At 37.6% G+C, this 22451-nt stretch overlaps 1 protein-coding gene and 1 pseudogene across 3 annotated transcripts in view; both read right to left on the reverse strand.

Moving 5' to 3' along the window:
• Positions 1-22451, reverse strand: part of NOL4 (nucleolar protein 4) — a 509886-nt gene that overhangs the window by 108414 nt on the left and 379021 nt on the right. For 2 of the 3 annotated variants that reach the window (XM_006835051.1, XM_006835052.1), the window contains exon 7: positions 8645-8824. In XM_006835051.1, coding sequence (XP_006835114.1) covers positions 8645-8824 — 180 coding nt within the window. Of the gene's footprint in view, positions 1-7728; positions 7921-8644; positions 8825-22451 lie in introns of all 3 variants that reach the window. The other variant, XM_006835050.1, reaches the window with a different exon arrangement.
• LOC102830656 lies at positions 13513-14062 on the reverse strand (annotated as a pseudogene).

The raw sequence follows: 22451 nt of genomic DNA on the forward strand, positions 1-22451 counted from the left end.
AAGATATTGTTTGATGATTCCTGCATTCTATTGTGTCACCTCTCTTTGGAATGGGCACAAATATGGATCTCTTCCCATCACTTGGCCAGATAGTTGTCTTCCAAATTTCTTGGCAGAGATGAGTGAGTGCCTCCACTGATGCCTTACCTTCTTGAAAGATTTCAATTTTTATTCAATCAATTCCTGGTGTCTAGTTCTTTGCCAGTTCCTTCAATGCACTTTGGATTTCCTCCTTCAGTATCATTGGCTGTTGAGCATAGGCTACCTCTTGAAGTGGCTGAACATCAACCATTTCCTTTTGGTACAGTGACACTGTGTATTCCTTCCATCTTCTTTTCATGCTTTCTGAATCATTCAATAATTAGTCCTGAGAATCCTTCAATAACGAAAGTCGAGGCTTGAATTTTTTTCTTCAGTTCCTCCAGTTTGAGAAATGCTGAACATGTTCTTCCCTTTTGGTTTTCTGACTCCAGATCTTTGCACATTTCATTGTAATATTTGAATTTGTCTTCTCGAGCTGACCTTTGAAATTTTCTGTTCAGCTCTTGTATCTCCTCATTTAATTATTATGAGTCGTGGCAACTTTGTCCTTGATAGTGTTCTTATGAAACATAAAACTATACCTACACTGATATAGTTTATTTATACTGTTTATTTATTGTTTATAAATAAACAATATACTGATGTTTATTTAATTAACATCACTACATTTTACCACCAACTGCCAACTAGAAATGTTAGTGTTTCCAGAGATAAGAGAATCAAAATTAAATGCTATATCTATCTTCTTTAGGAGAAAATAATCTGAGAGCCATAAAATGCATCTGGCATTTTAATTAGCTATAGTTTTAAAAATTGAAATGCAAATGTTTAATACTGTGAAATGCATAGCCAACTAGCACATAAAGATTAGTTTATTTCTCAACTAATTTGTACCACAAAGTAGCACATTAGTAAATTAATTCACTCATTCAATAATTTCAATTCAATTAAATTGGACATGTACTGCATAGCGTTTATAAGCAATTGTAGGACACCACAGGTGACACAGAGATGAACAAATTAAACCATACAGTACTGAAGGAAGGCCGTTTCTTAATAAAGAATTAAGTTGCATGTATAAATAGTAATATAAGACAAGAAAAATTATAAAATATGTACCACAAATTACAGTTTACACACAGAACAAAGAGATTGCGGGCTGCTCTTAGAAGTGAGGCCTAATAGATCATTATTATCTATTATGAATAAATGAATCATTCATCCAAGCAGTTCACCAGATTGAGACCAGGAGGAAAGGTTTCTTAGTAAAAGGACTCGTGGAATTCAATTTCAGACTCAGTTGCATTTTATCATGCTCCACAGATGAACCCAGCCTTGTGCTAAGAAGTAGTTGTTGCATTTCCTATTTCAATGTTTTTTGGTTTTCATATGTACGGTATATGTGATAAGTTCTGCTCCTCTAAAGATTTACTGTCTCAGAAAGAGGGTCGCTATAAGTTCAAATCAACTTGATGATAGTGGATTAAGTTGATTTATGAGAAATCTAAATCTCAAGGCTGCAAGGTCCACAAGTAAGTAATACATGGTAAAGCTGGAGTAAGAACCAAGATCTGGGTGGTTTTGTTTGTTTGGTTTTGCCCACCAATACTGTTATTTTCCATTGTTTCCTCCAAGTTCAGTTTCCTTCTTCCTTGAACACACATTTCAAGAGTCCTGGTAGTGCAGTGGTAAATGCTCAGCTGAGAACCAAAAAGTCAGTGATGGAAACTCACTCAGCCATCCCCAGGGGAAAAGACCTGAGGATCTGTTCTCATAAAAAGAACAGTCTAAAAAACTGTAGGGAGCAGTTCTACTCTATTCTACAGGGTCGCCATGAGTAATTGGAAGAGACTCAGCAGCATACAAGCACAACAAGTATATTTTAGTTAGTCCAAAGCTAGTGTGAGAGTGGTGACCTCTATAGTTGTCTGAAGTATCTCTTTTATCCTAACCTGGAAAAATGGTTTATCTGGGCATTGATTTATAGATTAAAAGCTGCTGTTGAGTGAAGTCCATGTATACAGCATAGAACTATTCCATAGGGCTTTCAAAGACTTTGGAAAGAGATCACCAGGACTTAATTCCAAAGACTCCCTGGTTGAGTTCAGGCCATCAACCTTTTGGCTAGTTGCTGTTGTTATTAAGTGTCATTGAGTGGATTCCAACTCATAGTGATCTGTGTAGGGTTCTGAGGAGTGACTGGTGGGTATGAACTGCTGATCTTTCAGTTACCCATTCAGTGCTCATCCTCCAGCACCACACTGGCCTAGTAGTCAGCACTTAACCATTTGCAACACTAAGGGACTGCTGATTACAAGTAGTTTTCCCTACAAGCTTTTATAGTTTTTCTCTTAGTACTTTGAAGATTGTCTTTTGACATTTTGGGGGGAAACATTTTTGAATTCTGTGTGGTTTTACCGTAATATACCAAGGTGTGAGTTTTTGTTTTGCTTTTGTTGTTGCTCTTTTGTGTTTTTAATTTATACTGTTCTGTTCTTAAGATTCGTGGTTTGATGTGATCATTATCTCTTTGAATGTTGACACATCCTCATTGTCTCAAATCTATCCTCTGGTGTACCTATTGGATCTATCTTTAATTATTATATTGTCTGTGTTTTTTAACTTAATTCTCATATTTTCCTTCTCTTTTTTCTTTCTGTAGATAATTTCCACAGCTCTGTTTTGTGGGATAAAGCACTAGACTGCAAGGCCTATTTGAACTCACAGGGTTCAAATTCACCAGCCACTCCTTGGAAACCATATACTTGGAAGATAGATTAAATAAAAAATAAGATTCAAAGAGAAATTGGTAAACTGGAAGATGTTGTTGTATGCGGTCAAGTTGATTTTGTTGTTTTTAAGTGCCGTGGAGTCAATTCCAACTCATAGCGACCCTGCACAGGGTTTCTGAGGCTGTGAATCTTGGTAGGAGCAGAAAGCCTCATCTTTCTCCCATGGAGCTGCTGGGACACTGTGTGTCTGTTAATTAGCATAATTAACTAAGAGAGAACCCTGCATAGTTGTGTTCAAGTTGTGTAAAGAATAATAATGACTACAGTAATGTAGTGGTTTACCAGCTGGGCTGCTAATCTCAAAGTCAGTAGTTTGAATATACTATTAGTTCTGCTATTAGAGGCGTTTTGTTTCTGTAAAGATTTACAGTCTCAGAAACCCTAAACAGGGTCGCTATATGAGTCAGAACCAACCAAGTGGCACACAACCACCATCACCACCACATAAACACCATTAAGTTTTTATCAAGATCTTGTATGAAAGGTTGGACATATTTGACAGAATGCTTATTTTAAAGAAGCACTTTGATTCATTTTCATAGTATCTCTGTTTGCTAAAGGATGAACAGCAAGTGTCACTGTAGGTTTTGCAATGCTTATGACATCAGGAAAGGTGAAAATTGAAAATATAGTCTGATCCCACCCACTTTAGGCTGAATTAGACATGTTGGAGAAAATAATGTCACTAATCAAATACCCACAAAGCATCATTTCCCTAAACACTAAAGATGAATTTTCTTGCAATGTCTTAATTACTTATTTACTTGTTTTTAAGGGTATAGCTCACTTTCTTTCCCATAATAGATATCAGATTAACCCAGGAAATATGCATACTAAAATGAATTTCAAAAAGAAAATAGAGACATTGGAAAAATTTTGTTCCAAACTTTATGGTAATCAAGCACAACAATGAGCTTCTTAACGGATAGTTCTCCTGATGAGATGAGTTGAAATCACTCTTTTTCCTCAAGAGAAACACAATGTTTACCTTGCATTAAATTCTAAAAGTAGCTTATGTAATGAGGTCTTTCATACAGGAAATTTAGTAGCCTAATAGATATCATGAAGTCCTGGCATGGCACTGTGGTTAATGTGCTGGACTGCAAAGTCGGTTTGAACTGCAAGGTCAGCGGCTCAAGTTCACCAGCCACTCCTCAGAAACCTTTTACAGAGTTGCTATGAGTCGCAACTGACTGAACAGGACTGAACAACAACAACATTGGATATCACTGGATAATTTTTACAAAATAGGCTTTGCGTAGTGGTTATGAATTGGGCTGTGAACCTTAAGGTCAGCAGTTTGAGGCTAACAGCTGTTGCTTGGGAGAAAGCTGAGGCTTTCTGCTCCCGTAAAGATTTACAGCCTCAGAAACCCTGTACAGGGTTGCTATGAGTCGGAACCAACTCCACGGCATATAACCACCACCACCCCATAATATTAAAAAAACCCAACTAGGTATAGGTAATTTTCAAAGTTAAATTACCTTGTCTACTTGTTCTGACTTCATACTGTGAAAAAAATGTTAGATGCCATAAAGGCGATGGTGTTAAAGTCTGTCAGACTATCTTTCCTTTATTTTCATTTGAATTTTACAGAAATGAATGTAAACATATGTAGTATAGTCAGAAGAATCTTAAACAATGAAAACCCAGGAGTCAAAAAGAAAACTTATAACACATAACACAGATGCTCAGGTATGGACCAATCTCACCTTATGCATAAAGTTTTGCTTTTAGGTGATATTGAAATTATGAACAAGATGTTCTGGATAGATTTATTTTTTCTGGAATAATTAAGAAATAGTCTTCCAAGAAGTATCTGAAGTAACTTGAGAATCAAAGACTCCTGGTAGAATCACTAAGTAACTTGGACTATTTATCTAATGATTAATGGCTGCCTAACGTATTGGGTTCTTAAAAGTCTCATGAGAACACAATATTCTGGACCAAATTAATTAGAATTCTCTTTCATAAAACATCCTCCTTTATATTCAACACTGAGAGTTTTATTAAGATGATTAGTAATAGTGAACTGGCGAAAACATACAGAAATTATCAAGTGACTGTTCGATGCAACATATTACAGACTTTATTGAAAGCAAATTTTGGCTAGTTAAGAACTCAATATTTGCAGGGCCTTGAAAATTTCCCACTGAAATAGGAACACAGAACTATATATTCTAATGTCTGTATGCATTCAATGAAAAATTAAACATATATATGTTTAAATATAAATTATTTAGGGAAAGTGTAGACAATTAAACATGAATAGACTTTGTATTTAACAATAGCAGAAAATTAGGCATAGTGAACGCTAATAGTCTCAAGCGTAGAACTAATATGTGTTGTTATACACCACTTCTACAGGAATAACTCTATGTTTCTTAATCAAAGTCAGTAGGAAACATATAGTTCAACATTTTATGTATCACTCTGTTTAAGGGTTCTTCTACTTTAAAATGATAGTTCATAAGAGCTAAGTCCTTAGTCCATAGGGAATTAATACAATATAGAATCCTCTACTAAATAATCCTACATTCACAACTCCTTTGTACAAATATATTAAAAAGTTGTCTAGGCTGCATTGTTGACTTGCTAAGTATTTCATAATAATAAACATTTACAAATAATCACGTACTAAAGATTTTCTGTATGTCCCATTCCACAAAACATAACAGAAGAAATTTTATAAATTGTATGAGAAAATATTTTTCTCTTAAAGAATGATTGATATAAATTTTCTAACACAAAAAAGAAGATACTTTTTTACTATAGTAAAGGTTATCTAGACAACATTAAAAGATTGAGGAAAAATAGCAGTACCGGGTTCTAACAGAAATAAAAATCATGATGCATAATATTATTATGTGTTATTTAGAAAAAGGAATGCATTTGCAGTGCATTATATTCTGAATAAGATATACTTAGTTAGAATTATACTCCATCTTGGTGTTCCTAACCCTGGATTTGTACATCTATTATGTATTATTTTTGTCCTCTGTCTCCTATTGTGCAGATAAATTAAAAAGAGACAGAGAGCAAGAGAGAGAAATAATCCAATGCATTTTTAGGTAACTTAGTAATGAAGAAAATAGCTTTGTTTTCTTCTAGCAATCTTTTATTCTCTCTTACCCATACCAATAAAAATGCCATAGCAGTACCTGAACAAACCTTATTATTACAATAGTCAGGCACATTCTTGTTTTTTTTTTTCTTTTTCGCATTCATTTTTAAATGCTTTATGTACCACAAACTCCAACTCCAATGTAATTATACTGAAAAATGTACAAAAATTAAATGGAGTTTTTTCCAATTGTATAACACACACATACTGGAAATTTTTTTTCTAGATGATTGACTAATATGCCACTGGTAATTAATGTTTTCTTAGTTAAGGATTACTGCGTGCTCACTATATGACAGGAATGACTTTCAGATTTTCCACGTGATAACATCATTCTCATGATTCTATAAATCAGACATCAATCTGATTTCCAGAGGGGTAACCTTAAGCAATTTGCCCAGGTCACACAGCTAGGAAGTAACAGATTCAGAACTCAAAACCGGGTTCTCTGGAGCCAGAGCCTCTGCTTGTAACCACCTGGGAAGACTGTCTTTCACAAACAATCATTTCACCTTTCAAAAAGGTCAAAGACATTTTCATAAGCCAAGTAAGAAAGCTGGTAATAGACAGTGAACTTGTCACTCTTGTCACCCATTTCTCAGAATTTTACATCTGTGTTTCTCATATATAACATGCTCTCTGAATCCTCTCCTATCTACTCCAACCCTTATTTTCATTGTCCAATCTCCAATAAATTAGAGGCCACAGATCACAAGCACGAAGACTTTGGGCATTAATGGAGACTTCCTAGATAAGAATTGAGAGGAAGGTTTCAGATAATTTCTAATACATTTCTGTTCACAGGCATAAAAAGCACAAATGAAAAGAAAAAACATATATCCTAAATGTATGCACAGATTCTACGATAACAATTAGGACCAAGTGAAACAGAATAAAGTTCAGAAAGCATTAATAATCTAATTTTCACCCCAGAAAGTAATCCACTATCAGCATAATCTCATCCATTTTAAGACTCAGCTGAATATCAAGTTCATGTTACCACCCACAAGCACACAAATAAACATACAGGATACTACAATGCTGTTGTTGTTGTTAAGTGCCATCGAGTTGATTCTGACCCATAGCAACCCTGTATAGGGTTTCCGAGGAGCAGCTGGTGAGCTTGAACTGCCAACCTTGCAGTTCAAACGGCTTTGCAGTTGGGCACATTAACCCACAATACTACACTACAATGATACAAGGCCTTATTTTTACCATGAAGAAATTCATTCTCTGATTTTTATTTTCTAGGTTTGCTGCTTGTTAACCATGGTATGAAAATGTTACTCCATTCATTACCATGAAAATGGATCCATTTATTTCCGTTCCTTCTAGAGAAAGCCATTGTCACATGCCATCTTAAGCAACAACTGATATTTCGGCCTAAGACTTGATGGAGCTCAGATCCACTAAAGTAGCACAGAAAGAAAGCAAACATAAAAGAGACGCTTTTATGTTTGAGATGGTTCTCATTGATCTTATGGTCTTGTTACCCTTGTTTTCTATAACATGCTACCAGGTAGGCCTGTAAGCATGGATCTCACAAGTATTCCTTATTAAATTAACAAAGGGAATAAATACTTAAGGAAGATGAAAAGGAAAGGGGGAAAAAAAAAAAAAAACGAGCAAACAAAAACCCCTTTGACCTGACATTATGGTTGAAAAAAAAAAAAAAAGAAAAAAGACACTAAGATGAAAAAAAAAATAGTGTCATGGTTTACATGTGGGGTTTTGATGGAATCTAAGGCTGTGTTTCAATTCAAAACTCACCATCTCAAAACCACTTCTTTTCATCCGCCTGCAGGACTTGAGGTAAGTACGTATACGTTTTCTGGCACGCTCTTGATACTCAGGGAATTGTCGCCTGCATGAGTCAATGATAGCCTGGATCTTTTCTTTGGGCTGCTTAGAGATTGGGACCATTCGGTCCAAGTTTTCATCTACAAACAGCCTGACAAACATCTGTTGGCAAGAGGGAGACAGAGGAGAAGGGTTTGGAGGGCTGCTCTCTTCTGTTCCTAGCTTTCTGTTTTGATTACCGATAGGAAAATACTCTTTTCTGGTTTATGCACTGGAGTATTTTGCAATGGAAAGCCAGGATTTTAAGCAAACACTCTTTAAAGACTTTCTAAAGGGTTGGATAAAAATTAGAGAGAAAGAGGGAGAAAAACAGACAGACAGACAGACAGAAAAGAATAGACTATTGTGTAGAAAATAATCAGGAAATAACAGTAGACTGTGACAATCAAGCACCCCATAAAATTCTCTATTAATGATAAATACGACTGCTACATTGTTACACTACACAGTGTACTAATCTCTGAAAACAATTGACTCTTTTGTCATGCACAATTAGATAAGCTGGAAAAGCAAAAAACAAAAACGAAACAATAACTGATGACGGGCGTACTCTTCTGATGAATAAGCTGAGGCCCCCTTCATCCACTAGGTAAACATGCATACTCACACAACACAACTCCAGTTTTCAGCTCACATTTGGCTTTAAAATTCTAAACAAAACACAGCAATTCTGGTGTCTGGTTGGCAAAGAGTGTTTCATGTACTTTTTAAATCCTTCTGTAAATTAAACAAACATGTCTCTAAAATATCCACATTTACCAACAAGCAACAACATGAAAGTGAAGTGGCAAAAATGAAACTGCCCGGCCGTGTGGAAGGGACTCACATTGAAAGCTTTCAGCCGCTCAGCTTCCACTCCGTCTGTCTCGTTCACTTTCTCAGAGTCCTCATGGTCATCGTGCTCATCTTCATCCTCATCTCCCCTGTTTAGAGACAGGTCTTCTGCACCTCTGTCTACACTGTCATTTTTGCCAGAGTCATAGCTTGAGTAACTGTGTGCAGGAGACTGGAAAAAAGGAGGGAGGAATTTAAACTTTGAGGTTATTGTCCCAGACTCGAAATTTTACTTTTTATTTTTAATTTCAACAGTTCCTCAAAAACCTTATTTAGATGCATTGGTAACTTCAGAGTTGTGGCTATTTTAATGAACTCAGAGTTAATTAAAATTAAATTGGTTTCTTTAGTCACACTCGTCACATTTTAAGTGCTCCACAGTGTGGCGCTGTGGATTAATGCGCCGGACTGCAAAGCCGTTTGAACTGCAAGGTCGGCAGTTCAAGCTCACCAGCTGCTCCTCGGAAACCCTATACAGGGTCGCTATGGGTTGGAACCGACTCGACAGCACTTAACAATAACAACAGCCATATATAAGGAACTTGGTAGCATAGTGGTTACGAATCAGGCTGCTAACCTCAAGGTCGGCAGTTCGAAACTACCAGCTGTTCTGTGGGACAAAGATGAGGCTCTCTACTCCCGTCAAGATTTGCAGCCTCGGAAAACCTGTGCAGGGTCACTATGAATCGGAACCGACTGCACAGTACTTAACAACAACAACAGCTACATATAACATTTCCATCATTTCAGAAGGTTCGATTGAACTTTTCTGTTCTAGAGCATCTATGGTCTCCATTTAATATTTATATTGTCTTGCCAATTTTGCAAGAGAACCATAGAATCACATTTTCTAGGAAATGGAAATCACTTCACAACTTAATTAGTTTACCAATATAATTAGTCCAACAACAGATGAGAATACTGAACAAAGAATATTCTTATTCATTTGTCCTATAAGTGCTGTACAAATTGTCCTGTTTTTGTTAAGTATCACTGTATTTGTATAGAGTTTCCAATGAGCAGTTAGCAGGTTTGAACAAGACCCGTTCTTGAGTCTGTCTTTAAGTTGAATTTTTAAGTAAGTGGAATACGTACATGTGGATCTTGATTATTGTCAGTTAATAAAATATTGTTTGCCTTAGTTTATGGTATATATTTTACTTTTCAATACAAATAAAACACTTCCAGTGCACTGTTGTTGTTGTTGTTATGTGCCTTGGAGTCGGTTCCGACTCATAGCGACCCTGTACAGGGTTTCTGAGGCTGTAAATCTTTACGGGAGCAGAACGCCTCATCTTTCTCCAGCGGAACAGCTAGTAGTTTCGAACTGCTGACCCTGAGGTTCGCAGCCCAATTCGTAACCACTACGCTACCAGAGCTCCAGTGCACTAAAACATCTTAAACATAATAATATAATACATAATACAATAATAACAAAAGTAACTACATACGATCCTATGTGTGTATGAGAGAGAATCTGTGTATCATGTGTGTATGAATACCAAACCAGACAAACCCAGTGCCATTAGTAATAGCAGCCATGTATAGGACTCCTGGTGTGGTCCTGTAGGATCAGCACTGGACTGTGAACCACATGGCCAATGGTTCAAATCCACCAGCTGCTCCTCAGAAACCCTACACAGGGTCGCTCTGAGTTGGGACAGACTAGACAGCACTAACAACAACATAGGGTTTCTGAAGCTGTAAATCTTTGTGGAAGCAGAAAGCCTCATCTTTCTCCTGGTGGGTTTGAACTGCCAACCTTGCTGTTAGCAAGCCAGTTTTTTTCTTACAGCACCACCAGGGTTCCCTGTGTAAGAATGCTGTTGTTAAGTGTTTTCTAGTCAGTTCCGACCCATAGTGACCCTGTATAGGGTTTCCAAAGAGCGGCTGATAAATTTGAACCACTGACTTTGTGGTTCAAACTGACCTTAAGGTCCAGTACATTACCCCATAGCATCACACCAGGACTCTGGTGTAAGAATGTTCTTGTTGTTGTTAGTGCCGTTGAGTCGATTCTGACCTATAGCGACCCTGTATAGAGTTTTCAAGGAGCAGCTGGTGAGCTTGAACCACCGACCTTGCAGTTTAAACAACTTTGCTGTCTGACGCATTAGCCCACAGCGCCACACCAGGACTCCCGGTGTAAGAAAACATTACTGCTAAAAAAAAAAAAAAAAGCACTAATGAATGATTCTTCAAATAAGTCAAAGAAAACCAATCACATCACTTACATTTGAATTCTAGTGATACACTTTTCACTTTAATGGTGTGCAAATATGCCCTAATTTTGAAATAGGACTTGGAACTCATTTCGAATGGTTCACTCATGAATAATGGAAACAAGAGCAGAATACGCGTTGCATAACAACCAAGTCCCTTCCGATTTTGACCTAAGTAGGAGCCCTGTGGCACTTTAGGATAAGCATGAGCAATGGCCTGCAAATCACAAGATGGGCAGTTCAAATCCATCAGCGACTTTGTGGGAGAATGGTGAGATTTCTGCTGTAAAGATTTACCATCTCAAACAGTCTATATAGGGTTGTTGAGTTGGAGTAGACTCAATGACAGTGGGTAATTTTGTTTGTTTAGGAAACAGGCTCTGCTCAAAGATGACAACTGACCACATCCTAAGTAGCGTGGCCAGCTGTCATCTTGAAGTGGGCCAGCACAACCTATTTCTACCGTGGTCAAAATACAACACACAAGAGATTTGACTGCTATATAACGCATATTGTTAAGTGCTATGGAGTTGGTTCTGATCCATAGGGACTTTGTTTGGATTTCTGAGGAGTGGCTGGTGAGTTTGAACTGCTGACTTTGTTGTTCAAACCAATTTTGCAGTCCAGCGCATTAACCCACAGCACTACACCAGTACTCCTTGACTGGCCATGACAGACTATTTCAAATAGTTTGAAATTCTGCTGTGAAACAATTGAACCAACTTCTACTTGCAACAAATTCCTCATCATAGCGTAGTGGTTACAAATCGGGCTGCGAACCACAAGGTCAACAGTTCGAAACTACCAGCTGTTCTGCGGGAGAAAGATGAGGTGTTCTGTTCCCTTAAAGATTTACAGCCTCGGAAAACCTGTACAGGGTCGCTATGAGTCGGAACCGACTCCACGGCACACAGCCACCAGCCACCATTACCCTCAATGACTGCTCTTGAAGCTTTTTGAAAAGACTTTGAGTCTTTTCTAGCATTAACGTAAGGCTTGTTTTTGAGTGCCTTCAAGTAGGTTGGCCCGTTGTTGTTGTTAAGTACCGTGGAGTCGGTTCCGATTCATAGCGACCCTGCACAGGATTTCCAAGGCTGTAAATCTTTATGGGAGCAGAACGCCTCCTCTTTCTCCCACAGAACAGCTGGTGGTTTCAAACTGCTGACCTTGAGGTTCGCAGCCCGATTCGTAACCACTATGCGACCAGATCTATAGGTACCCTTTATGGAGTTGCCATAAAACTTTGAAATCTCTGCGAACACTGGCTGGCTTGAACCATAGATCTTGTGGTTCACAGTACAGTGCTTATGATATGGAGCCACTGCACTCCCCAACATAAGGCTATATGGGCATATTATGCTGATTTTAATAAAAGAAACAAATTATCACAGCATTTTCATTTCAATAATTAAACCATTGTGTTGCTTAGTAATGATTCTCCCAGGGCAGAGCCTTTCATAGTTTCCGTTATTCTCACTTTCACCTTTTAAACTCTTCTGAACTCTGACCTACTGTAGCCTAATGCTTTTCTCCAAAGACTGATGGCATTTCACCTCTTTCTGATCACTTGATGATTTCCACTTCATTTGCAGTTGTGATCATTTTCTTTTTCTTTGATGCATCACTGGGACTTTAATCAGATTTATGCTTTGGAGCCATGGTGACAAGAGTAAATAAGAAGAAAATTTAATACAAATATGAAATTACACACTCAACTCAGTGTTAATGGCAGTGTGATCTGACAAAAAGGCAGCCAGCAGGCTCCTTCCTCGAGCTAAGAAATCACTGAAGCTATGTAATGTTTGCATGAAACTTGCAAAGTAGTGCATGTGTTTGTTTCTATGAACTCTTGTATTTAACTCAAAATTTTAATACAATAATCTTTATGGCAGTCCATTTTTAAACATGAATTTTCTGTAAATTGGCTGTTATTTACCCAGGGACTTATTGTATAATAAGTGTAGCATATATTATACAAGAATATATTTTTTTATTATACAAAGGTACTTTGGTGGCATAGTGGGTTACATATTGGGCTGTTAACCACAAGGTAAGTGGTTTGAACCCACCAGTTGTTCAGTAGCAGAAAGCTGAGGCTTTATGCTCAGTAAAGATTTACATCCCTTGGAAAACCTCCACAGGGTCATTGTGAATTGGAATTGACTCAAATGAACATAACCACCACCATTATTATACACGATTATATTATTGATGTTGTTTGCTGTTAGGTGATGTTGGGTCAGTTCCAACGCATAGTAACACTAATGCACAAAAGAATGAAATACTGCCCAGTCCCGCACCATCTCCCCAACTGGGGTTACCTTTGAAACCATTGCTGCTGCCACTGTATCAATCCATCTCATTGAGGAGTCTTCCTCTTTTTCGCTGACCCTACAATTTACCAAGCGTGATGTCTTTCTCGAAGAACTGGTTCCTCCTATTAATGTGTCTGAAGTATGAGAGACAAAGTTTTGCTATCCTGACTTTTAAGGAGTATTCTGGCAGTACTTCTTCCTAGACAGATTTTTTTCCTAGACAGTTTGTTCTTCTGGCAATCCTTGGCACTTTAAAAAAAAAAATTTTTTTTAAATATAAATAAAGGGTTTGTTACAAAATGCAAAATGTTATTTTCTCATTGTCAGTGATTGAAGGCAACAAGGCCATGAGCCCTGGGTAGAGCTGGAGTCAGGACAAAAGGCAGGCTCAGGAACGGGCTGACACACTGGTTCACAACGTCTGGCACCTGGGTGTTCTCTAAGGCTGCTGCTACGCGCTCCTTATCTGCAAGCTGCTTATTCACTGCATGCTCCGAAGCATGGGTCCCCGGTGTAATGCGCACATCCATCTTGAAACATTGGGGAAGGGGTCCAATCAGGTTAACTTTGATGGACAGACTGATAAGGGTAGCCATGCTGTAGTGCGGAATGGTGGGCGTGAAGGTCACTGCCACTCTGGTGCTCTCCAGAACCCGAACTTGTTTCACTACTTTCATTTCCTCCAGCCTCAGCGTATGCTCCAGATTATTGATTGAGCGAATCAGATCGAAGATCTCTCGTGCTTTGAGGCCATTGGGAACCTGCTCCTCCTCCTCGCCAGAGGTCATGGGCTGCTCCCCAGAGAGCTCAGAGGTGAGGAGGGTTAGCGTTCTCCAAGAGACTGCCCCCTATGCCGCTGCCTCCACCCACCATAGCCTTGGTACTTGTAATATTCTTTTCCAACACCATCATTCAAATGCATCGATTCATCTATGATCTTCCTTATTCAATATCCAACTTTCACATGCATATGAAATATGAATGTGAAAATAACATGAGTTGGGTCAGGCGCACCATAGTCCTCAAACTGGTGTCTTTGCTTTTGAACCCTTTAAAGAGGTCTTTCGCAGCATATTTGCCAAATATAATATGTCATTTGATTTCTTGCCTGCTGTTTCAGGAGTGTTGATAGTGGATCTAAGCAAAATGAAGTCCTTGACAACTTCGATCTTTTCTCCATTTATCATGATGCTATTTCTTGGTCCAGTTGTGAGGATCTTTGTCTCCTTTATATTGAGGTGGAATCCATATTGAAGGCTGTGGTCTTTAAACTCCATCAGTTGGGTTTTCAAGTCCTCTTTCAGCAAGCAAGGTTGTGGCATCTGCATATCAGAGGTCTAGTTGTCAGAATGCAACAATGTACAAATCTATGGAGTGTGCATATGTAGATAAGGAGTCCTGATGTGGTGCTGGAGGAGAAGCACTCAATCAGAAGGCCAGTTTGAACTGCAAGGACGGCGGTTCAAAATCACCAACCACTTCTCAGAAAACCCTATACAGGGTTGCTATGGGTCGGAACTGACTCCACAGCACTTAACAACAACAACAAATTTAGATAAGGGATATTTCAATAAAAAGTTCTCTTTCATTATGTTTTATTTTGAAATTATAAATATGCAAAATAATCTCATAGGACATTTAATGCTAATTCCAAAGATAGTTTAGGAGACATAATCTAGAAGAAAGGGAAATCCAAGAATATGGTATGAAAAGGAGCTTGACTCAGAAGTGTATTCAGAGCATCAAAAGAAGCTGTTATATGTGACCCATCTGAGACCATCACAATGGCCAACAGTAATCAAGACATATTCCAGGTACCTTTGAAAAGACACTAAACTAGATAAAAGAAACTTTAAAGTAAGTATGCTTAACTTATTTTAATTTATTTACATAAAATGTAGTTTCTGAGATATCAAATACCATAAAGCAAATAATGAAGAGGAGAGTGAAAAAGAGCAGGAAATTTTCACTTGGAACCACTCTATGTACACTGATTACCCATGAGATGGAATTACTGATTCAGTTCTACAAATGATGAAACATTTTTAGAAAAGCTAAATAACTTCATATCTACATAGTAGTATAACTAGTATTTGTACCTAGTTCTGTCCTGAACTAAGAGAAGTGGGGGGAGGGGGATGGAAGTGTGTGTGCGTTTTTTAAAAAATACAGATTATATACATTTTTCTAATTGCATATACATGTGTGTGGATAACTGAAAGAATATAAACTATTTCTGGGTTTATGTGCATGTTGGAATCCTGGGACAGCACTATAGGATAAGCATTGGACTGGTAACCACAAAGTGTGAAATTCAAACCCAGCAATCGCTCCCTGGAAACCTATACAGGATTAGCTATAGTTGAAAATGACTGGATGGCGTGTAGCAACAGCAACAAAATACATGCTAATACAAAACAATAAAGATAAACATAATAGTAAATATATTCTATATATGGAAATTGGATGTGTTGTTTACAACATATTACAGATGAGCAACTGTAATTTATAAATCTGCAATAAATAATAAGCATTATCATTTGCTCTAAAAATTCTAAATGTAATGTATTTGTTAAAGAATTTATTATTATTTTGCATAATTTTACTTATTTGTTTCTTTTAGGAAAATTACAGGAAAGGTAGTCTACTCTATAAGCAAATGAAAAACGTCTGAGTCAGTTCTGACACATCTCAACCCTATGCACAACAGAAGGAAACAATGCCCGGTCTTGCGTCATTCTCACAATGGTTGTTACATTTGAACTGATTGCTGCTGCCACTGTGCCAATCCATAGCCTTGGGGGTCTTCCTCTTTACCTCTGACCCTCCACTTTATTAATCATGATGTCCATCTCCAGGGAAAGAGATAAGGTCTAAAGTATGAGAGATGAAATCTCACTATCCTGGCTTCAAAGGGGCATTCTGGCTGTATTTCATCCAACACAGATTTGTTTTTTTCTTTTGGCAGCCAACAGTATACTCAACATTCTTTGCAAACACTATAATTCAAAGGCATCAGTTCTCTGGTCTTCCAGCTTTTTCATGCATATGAGGCCATCCAATATATTTGGTTTAGGAATAAAATGCATTTAAGAGAATAAACTTTTAATGAATATCGATAATGAAAAGGTCAGCATGAAGAGAAGTGATTGCTAAAAATTCCTGCTCTAATCCCAAATTCAAACCCTTATTGAATATCATTATATTTCTGGTTATGTGCTAAGGTATAGTGCTACAGGATACCATTTGTTCAACATTTATTTATTGAATACCTGGCATGGTGCTGTGGACCACAAGGTTGGTTTGAACCACAAGATATACAGTTCAAACTCACCAGCCACTCCTTTGAAACCCTATACAGGATTGGTATAGTTGGGACCAAATTGATGGCACTTAAGAACAACGACATTATTTGTCAGGCACTGATCCAAGTCTTTCACATACATGATTTATTTAATTTTTAAGTAGCTGGTTAAGTAATTTTCCCTAATTCCTATAGCTAGAAAATAAACAAGTCTAGCTCTGGAATCAATGATCTTAACACTATTTTATATTGTGTGGCCACCACCCATTTGTCAGTTTGTCATGCTGTGGTGGCTTGCTTGTTGCTACGATGCTTGGAGCAATGCCAACGGCATTTCGAATACTAATAGGACCACGCATTGTGGACTGATTTCAGCAAAGCTTCCAGACTAACACAGACCAGGTAGAAAGATCCACTGATCTACTTATAAAAAATAGCTTATGAAAGCCCTGCTGATCACAATAAAATATTTTATTATACAGTGCCGGAAGATGAGGTCCCAAGGTTGGAAGGCACCTAAGATAAACAGTAGCCACAGCAATGAAGTTGAGCGTACCAAGGATCATGAAGATAGCACAAAACATGGTACCATTTTATTCTGTTTTACATGATGTGAGTCACCATGAGTCTAACTCAACTAGACGGCAACTAACAACAGTGATGTCTCTAAAGGAGGCCTAATTAGATGCTACAGTATAATATCAGAAGGAATTTTTTCCTATGGTTACCAACTTTTTAAAAGAGAAGGACCCATGTCATTATTTGGCATCCATCTGTGAATTTGCTTTTCAGATATTAAGTAAGCATAATCGGAGCAAATTGAATGGAAAAATAAGCACTTTGTTTTGGTTGGAGACTATTTAACAGTGTTTTTTTGTGTTCATCATTGTTGTTTTTGTTGTTAAGTGCCATTGGGTTGGTTCCGACTCATAGTTGGAACCACAACAAGGTGAAGCACTGCCGGGTCCTGTGCCATTGTTATTACATTTGGGCACATTGCTACTGCCACTGTGTCAACAGAGGAGTTTTCCTCTTTTTTTTTTGCTGACCTTCCACTTTACCAAGCATGATATCTTTCTCAATGGTTTGACATCTTCTGATATCAGGTCTCAAATAGGAGAGATGAAATCTCATCATTCTGGCTTTGAAGATGCTTTCTAGCTGCACTTCTTCCAAGACAGATTTATTTGTTTTCCTGGCAGTCCATAGAACTTCAAATATTTTTCTTCAATGCCATTATTGAAATACTTCAATTCAAGATTGGTTTTCCTTATTCTTTATCCAACTTTCACATGTATATGAGTGATTGAAAATACCAGGTCTTTGGTCATATGATGTGTTAAAATTTACATGGTACTTTCCCTTTCACATAGTTGAATGCTACAGCAGAGCTGTGAGTGACAGTAATATGTTCACATCATATGTGACATAATTAGTATTCAGCAAGTTTGACTGAATAATAGGGCACCAAGATGGGTGGTGTTATGGAGTCCTGGTGTGGCGCTGTGGACTAATGCATCAGACTGCAAAGATGTTTGAACTGCAAGGTCAGTGGTTCAAGCTCACCAGCTGCTCCTTAGAAGCCCTATACAGGGCCACTACGGGTCAGAATCGACTTGATGGCACTTAACAACAACAAGATGGGTGGTAGAAGTAGAAGTTAAAGAGAGCCTATCAATTCATCACTGGGTGATATAAGTATTGGTGATTTGAGCATAGGAAGCCATGTGAGTTACCAGAAAGAATGAGACTGCTGGGTTTCAAAATCAAAGTGAATTCCAAAAGTATTAAAAGAAATGCCTAAAAGAGGATGGATACCAACAAAGACAATTGTTACAAACGTTAATAATGTGTCCAAGGCCTATCATGGCCTTATCAGAGTATCTCGTACTTCTTTGTTGTTCTAGCATCTTTTCTTTCCTTAAATCGCCTGCATCAGGTGCAGCTGTCAATCCTATGGGCACCAACTGTCCCTACCATAGGCATGTTGTGCCTCAACTTTATCGCTAGAGAGAGTTAGCTTGAAACTGAAATCAAGTCGAATTCATCAGCGTAGATAACATTACTTGAGCATACAGATTCAACTGAAATTAATTCCTATACTAGTGTGGTGCTGTAGGATAGGTACTGATCAGAGGTTCAACCCCCCACCCCCCAGCAGCTTCTTGGAAATTCCTTGGAGGCCAAGATGGCCAAACTTTGTCTCTCATACTTCAGACATATTGTCAGCAGTGATCAGTCACTGGAGAAGGATATCATGTTTGGTAAGGTGGAGGGTCAGAGAAGAAGAGGAAGACCTCTAACAAGATGGATTGGCCAAGTGGCAGCATCCATGGACTCAAGCGTGGCAATAGTAGTAAGGTTGGCCCAGGATCGGGTAGTGTTTCATTCTGCTGTGCATAGGGTTGCTATGATACGGTGCTGACTCGATGGCACCTAACAACGACTTGGAACCGACTTGATGGCACTTAGTTACAACCATCCATTTGTGTGATATTATACATGCCTAGCTTTTCTCTCTTTTTTGGCTTAAATTTGAGTTGGGTTTTGATCATTTGTAAATGAGTCTTGAGTGGTACAGAAGTTAATCATTACAAGGCAACATAACCACCCAGATTTCATACATGATAACTACTTTTAATGATTGCCTCAATTAAATGGAGAATCACATCTCTATAAATAGTAGAAGCTATAGGATAAAGCACAGGACTTCAAGGTCAGTTTGAACTGCAAGGTTGACAACTCAAACTCACCAGTCACTCCTTAGAAACCCTATACCTGGTCACTATCAATTGGAACCAACTCAACAGCACTTGACAACAGCAATCCTCAAATCTTAATCAAATTGCTTTCATGTCTGAATCATGAGATTACAGGACATTTCAAGTTTTACTGTAATTAATTTGATAGCATTATTTAAGTAATTTGCCATCCATGTCTTCATTAAAGTGATATACATTTTTTTTTCATTGACATAAGTATTTTCTGTTTAATCCAGAATGAAACTTAGTCTTATTCCAATGTGTTTGTATGGTTCAATCTCTTCATTAATTGGATTATTTCTTTCTCCTTAACAAAAAGTGCCTTTGTATGAAGTGACTAGCTTGCAAGTTTTCAAGAAGGAGTTTAGTTTCAGATTGTGTGGGGAAAGGTAGATTCCCTACTGAATAATTTTCATCTTGCATAGATGGGTCTGGTGAAAGGAGATGGGGATAAGATTCTTATGATTCAATAATGAATCAATATTATCATGACTAATTGCGACTGTCACAACTGTAATGGTAGAAGTTTTGTAACAAAAAAAGGGGAGTAGTTAATCTTATAGTGCAGGAACAGAGGCCCCTAGGACCATTCAAGGGAGAAGAGTACGAGCAGAATGTGGGTCCCATCCAGAGGAGCAGCGACACCAGAGATGGAGGCAGAGATGATGGCATGGAGAGATAGAGCAGCTGAGGACTCTAGACTCATGGAAAGAGAAAAGCTGTGTGCTAGTGGCCAGCAGGCAGGCTTGCAGAATGTGTTCTTTGATTATTTAAATGATTATGTAGTCTTGAGTGTTTTTGTGTACATCCTCAAAATAAATTAATAAATAAAGAGGAAATAGAAGCAAATGCTGTTGAATGAAAATGCACAGAGGAGATTGTAATCATTGCAATGAAATGATGAGTATAAAACCGATGTGCTCCAATGTAAACTATCACTCAATTCATAATAAAAGCTTAAAAAAAAAAAAAAAGTAAATCAGCTGGCTTTGGAGGCTTCTCTGGGAAGATTCAGAACTCTATCCCTCAGGGACTCCCCAGAACTTGGCTTCTGGGGTTTCTCTGGTCACTGGTGCCTGCTTTGCCTGCATATGCTGGGAAACCAGTAACTCCCTGCATAGGAACAGCCCACAACAAAGACTGCAGTTAGCTAGCAAAGCTAACTGCTCTAGCTCCCTCGCCCCTCGGGTGAGACATGTCCTATGCTTCTTCCTAGAATTCCCAGTGGACTTATGTTCTAGTTGCTGAAGCTGTGACTTCCTTGACCAATCACGTTTCTTAGCTTTCTTTCCTTCCCTTCTTATTTTCCCTATTCCGTTAGTATCTTACCACTTCCCAAACAATAAATTACTGCACTGGAGGGGGAAAAAAAAGAAAGAAAAGAAAAGAAATAATGCTTTTAGTGTGATCTGATATTTCTTATTGCAAGTCACTCCTCAACGTTAGAATAGTATCTATTAATTTCACTTTCATATTTATTGATTTTCTTAAAATTCCATTAATGTTTTATCTGAAAATTTCTTCAGTATTTTATTAAATAAGTATGAACATGAAAAACAAACAAACAATATATGGCTTCATATATCTCTAAATTAGGCATCTTAAATGTCTCCTATGTTTTATTCAAAAGACCAAAGCATCTTCTTAAATTGTAGTTGAAATATTATTTCCCACCATGTGAAGGTTTCTTTGTAAATTACTTACAAATGCATGTGAATCTGTAATTAACTGAAAATGAAAATCTACATAAATGTCATAATCCATCTATATCAACTCCTTAAATTCTATTTTAGCACTTTGTGTTTGTGCATCTCTCATCTTTGAAATACATTTTTGAGGGCTTAAAATATTTTTGCTCATGTATTTCAAATCACATAAGATAACTTTGGGAGCGTGGTGGCTCCATACAATAAGCACTGGACTGCTAACTTCAAGGTCTGTGATCTGAGCCCACCAGCTGCTTCATGGGAGAAAGATGAGGCTTTCTGCTCCCTCGAGGAGTTACAGCTTTGGAAATCCTACACAGGGTAGCTATGAGTTGGTACTGACTTGATGAAACTTAACAACACAAAGAAAACTTTACAAAGGGTAGAGTTTTGTTACACTTCAACACTTTAAAGGAATTAACTTGAGTGTTTAAAATATTGTATCGACAAACAAAATGGAGAAGAAAACAGAACAATTGCAAAATTTTTAAGTAATTTATAACTTTAGGTATGATAAAAGCTGCTTTTCTCTCCAATGAGAATAAATTTCATATGGCCTACATCATTATTCTAATTAGTGCTTTATTCTAATTAGTCATCACCTTTCGCAACAGCTATGCTAAGGAAAGATTCATCAGCAATGTGCTCAGTCCCAGTTATAATTATCCAGAACTGTTTTGATGGTTTGAATAAAGACAAAGATAATAACTTTGGATAGACACACACACAAAAAAAGGTAAAAAGTTATCATAGGATTTTCTGTTATAATAGTAATACACAAAAACTATTAACTAATCAATCTGGAACAGTGGCATAGAGAGTATTTGGCATCTGTGTTTTTCATTGACCATTTTATACATTATCTCTTATTTTTAGAGTATTCTTAAAACAGTTCCAGATGTGTAAGTCATATTTAACATTTTATTTACATGTGCAAAGTACCTGTCCAAAATTAATGAAAGCCAGCAATTACTTTGAAGATTTCTGTGAAATTTCTGTTTTTTGAAAATCACTCATTTTCACTATGACTCCTTTAAAGGTAAACCTCATTCATTCAAAAAATTGAAAACCATTGCTATTCTTTTGTTGTTGCTTTTAGGTACTGACTCATAATGACCTTATGCAAAATAGAATGAAAGACTGCCCGGTCCCGGGCCAACCTCACAATTGTTGCCACACTTGAGCCCATTGATGAGGGTCTTGTTCTTTTTCTCTGACCCTCCACCTCACCAAATATGATATCCTTCTTCAGAGACTAGCCCCTTCTGACAATATGTCCAAAGTATGAGAGATGAAGTTTGGCCATCCTGGCCACTATGGAGCATTCTGTCTGCACTTCTTCCAACACGGATATGTTGGTTCTTTTGGCAGCCCATGGCACTTTCAATATTCTCTTCCAACACCATAACTCAAAAGCATCAATTCATCTACAGTCTTCCTTATTCACTGTCCAGCTTTCACATGCATATGAGGTTATTAAAAATACCATG

The sequence above is a fragment of the Chrysochloris asiatica genome, unplaced genomic scaffold (genome assembly GCF_000296735.1).
Source record: "Chrysochloris asiatica unplaced genomic scaffold, ChrAsi1.0 scaffold00015, whole genome shotgun sequence".
NCBI lineage: Eukaryota > Metazoa > Chordata > Mammalia > Afrosoricida > Chrysochloridae > Chrysochloris > Chrysochloris asiatica.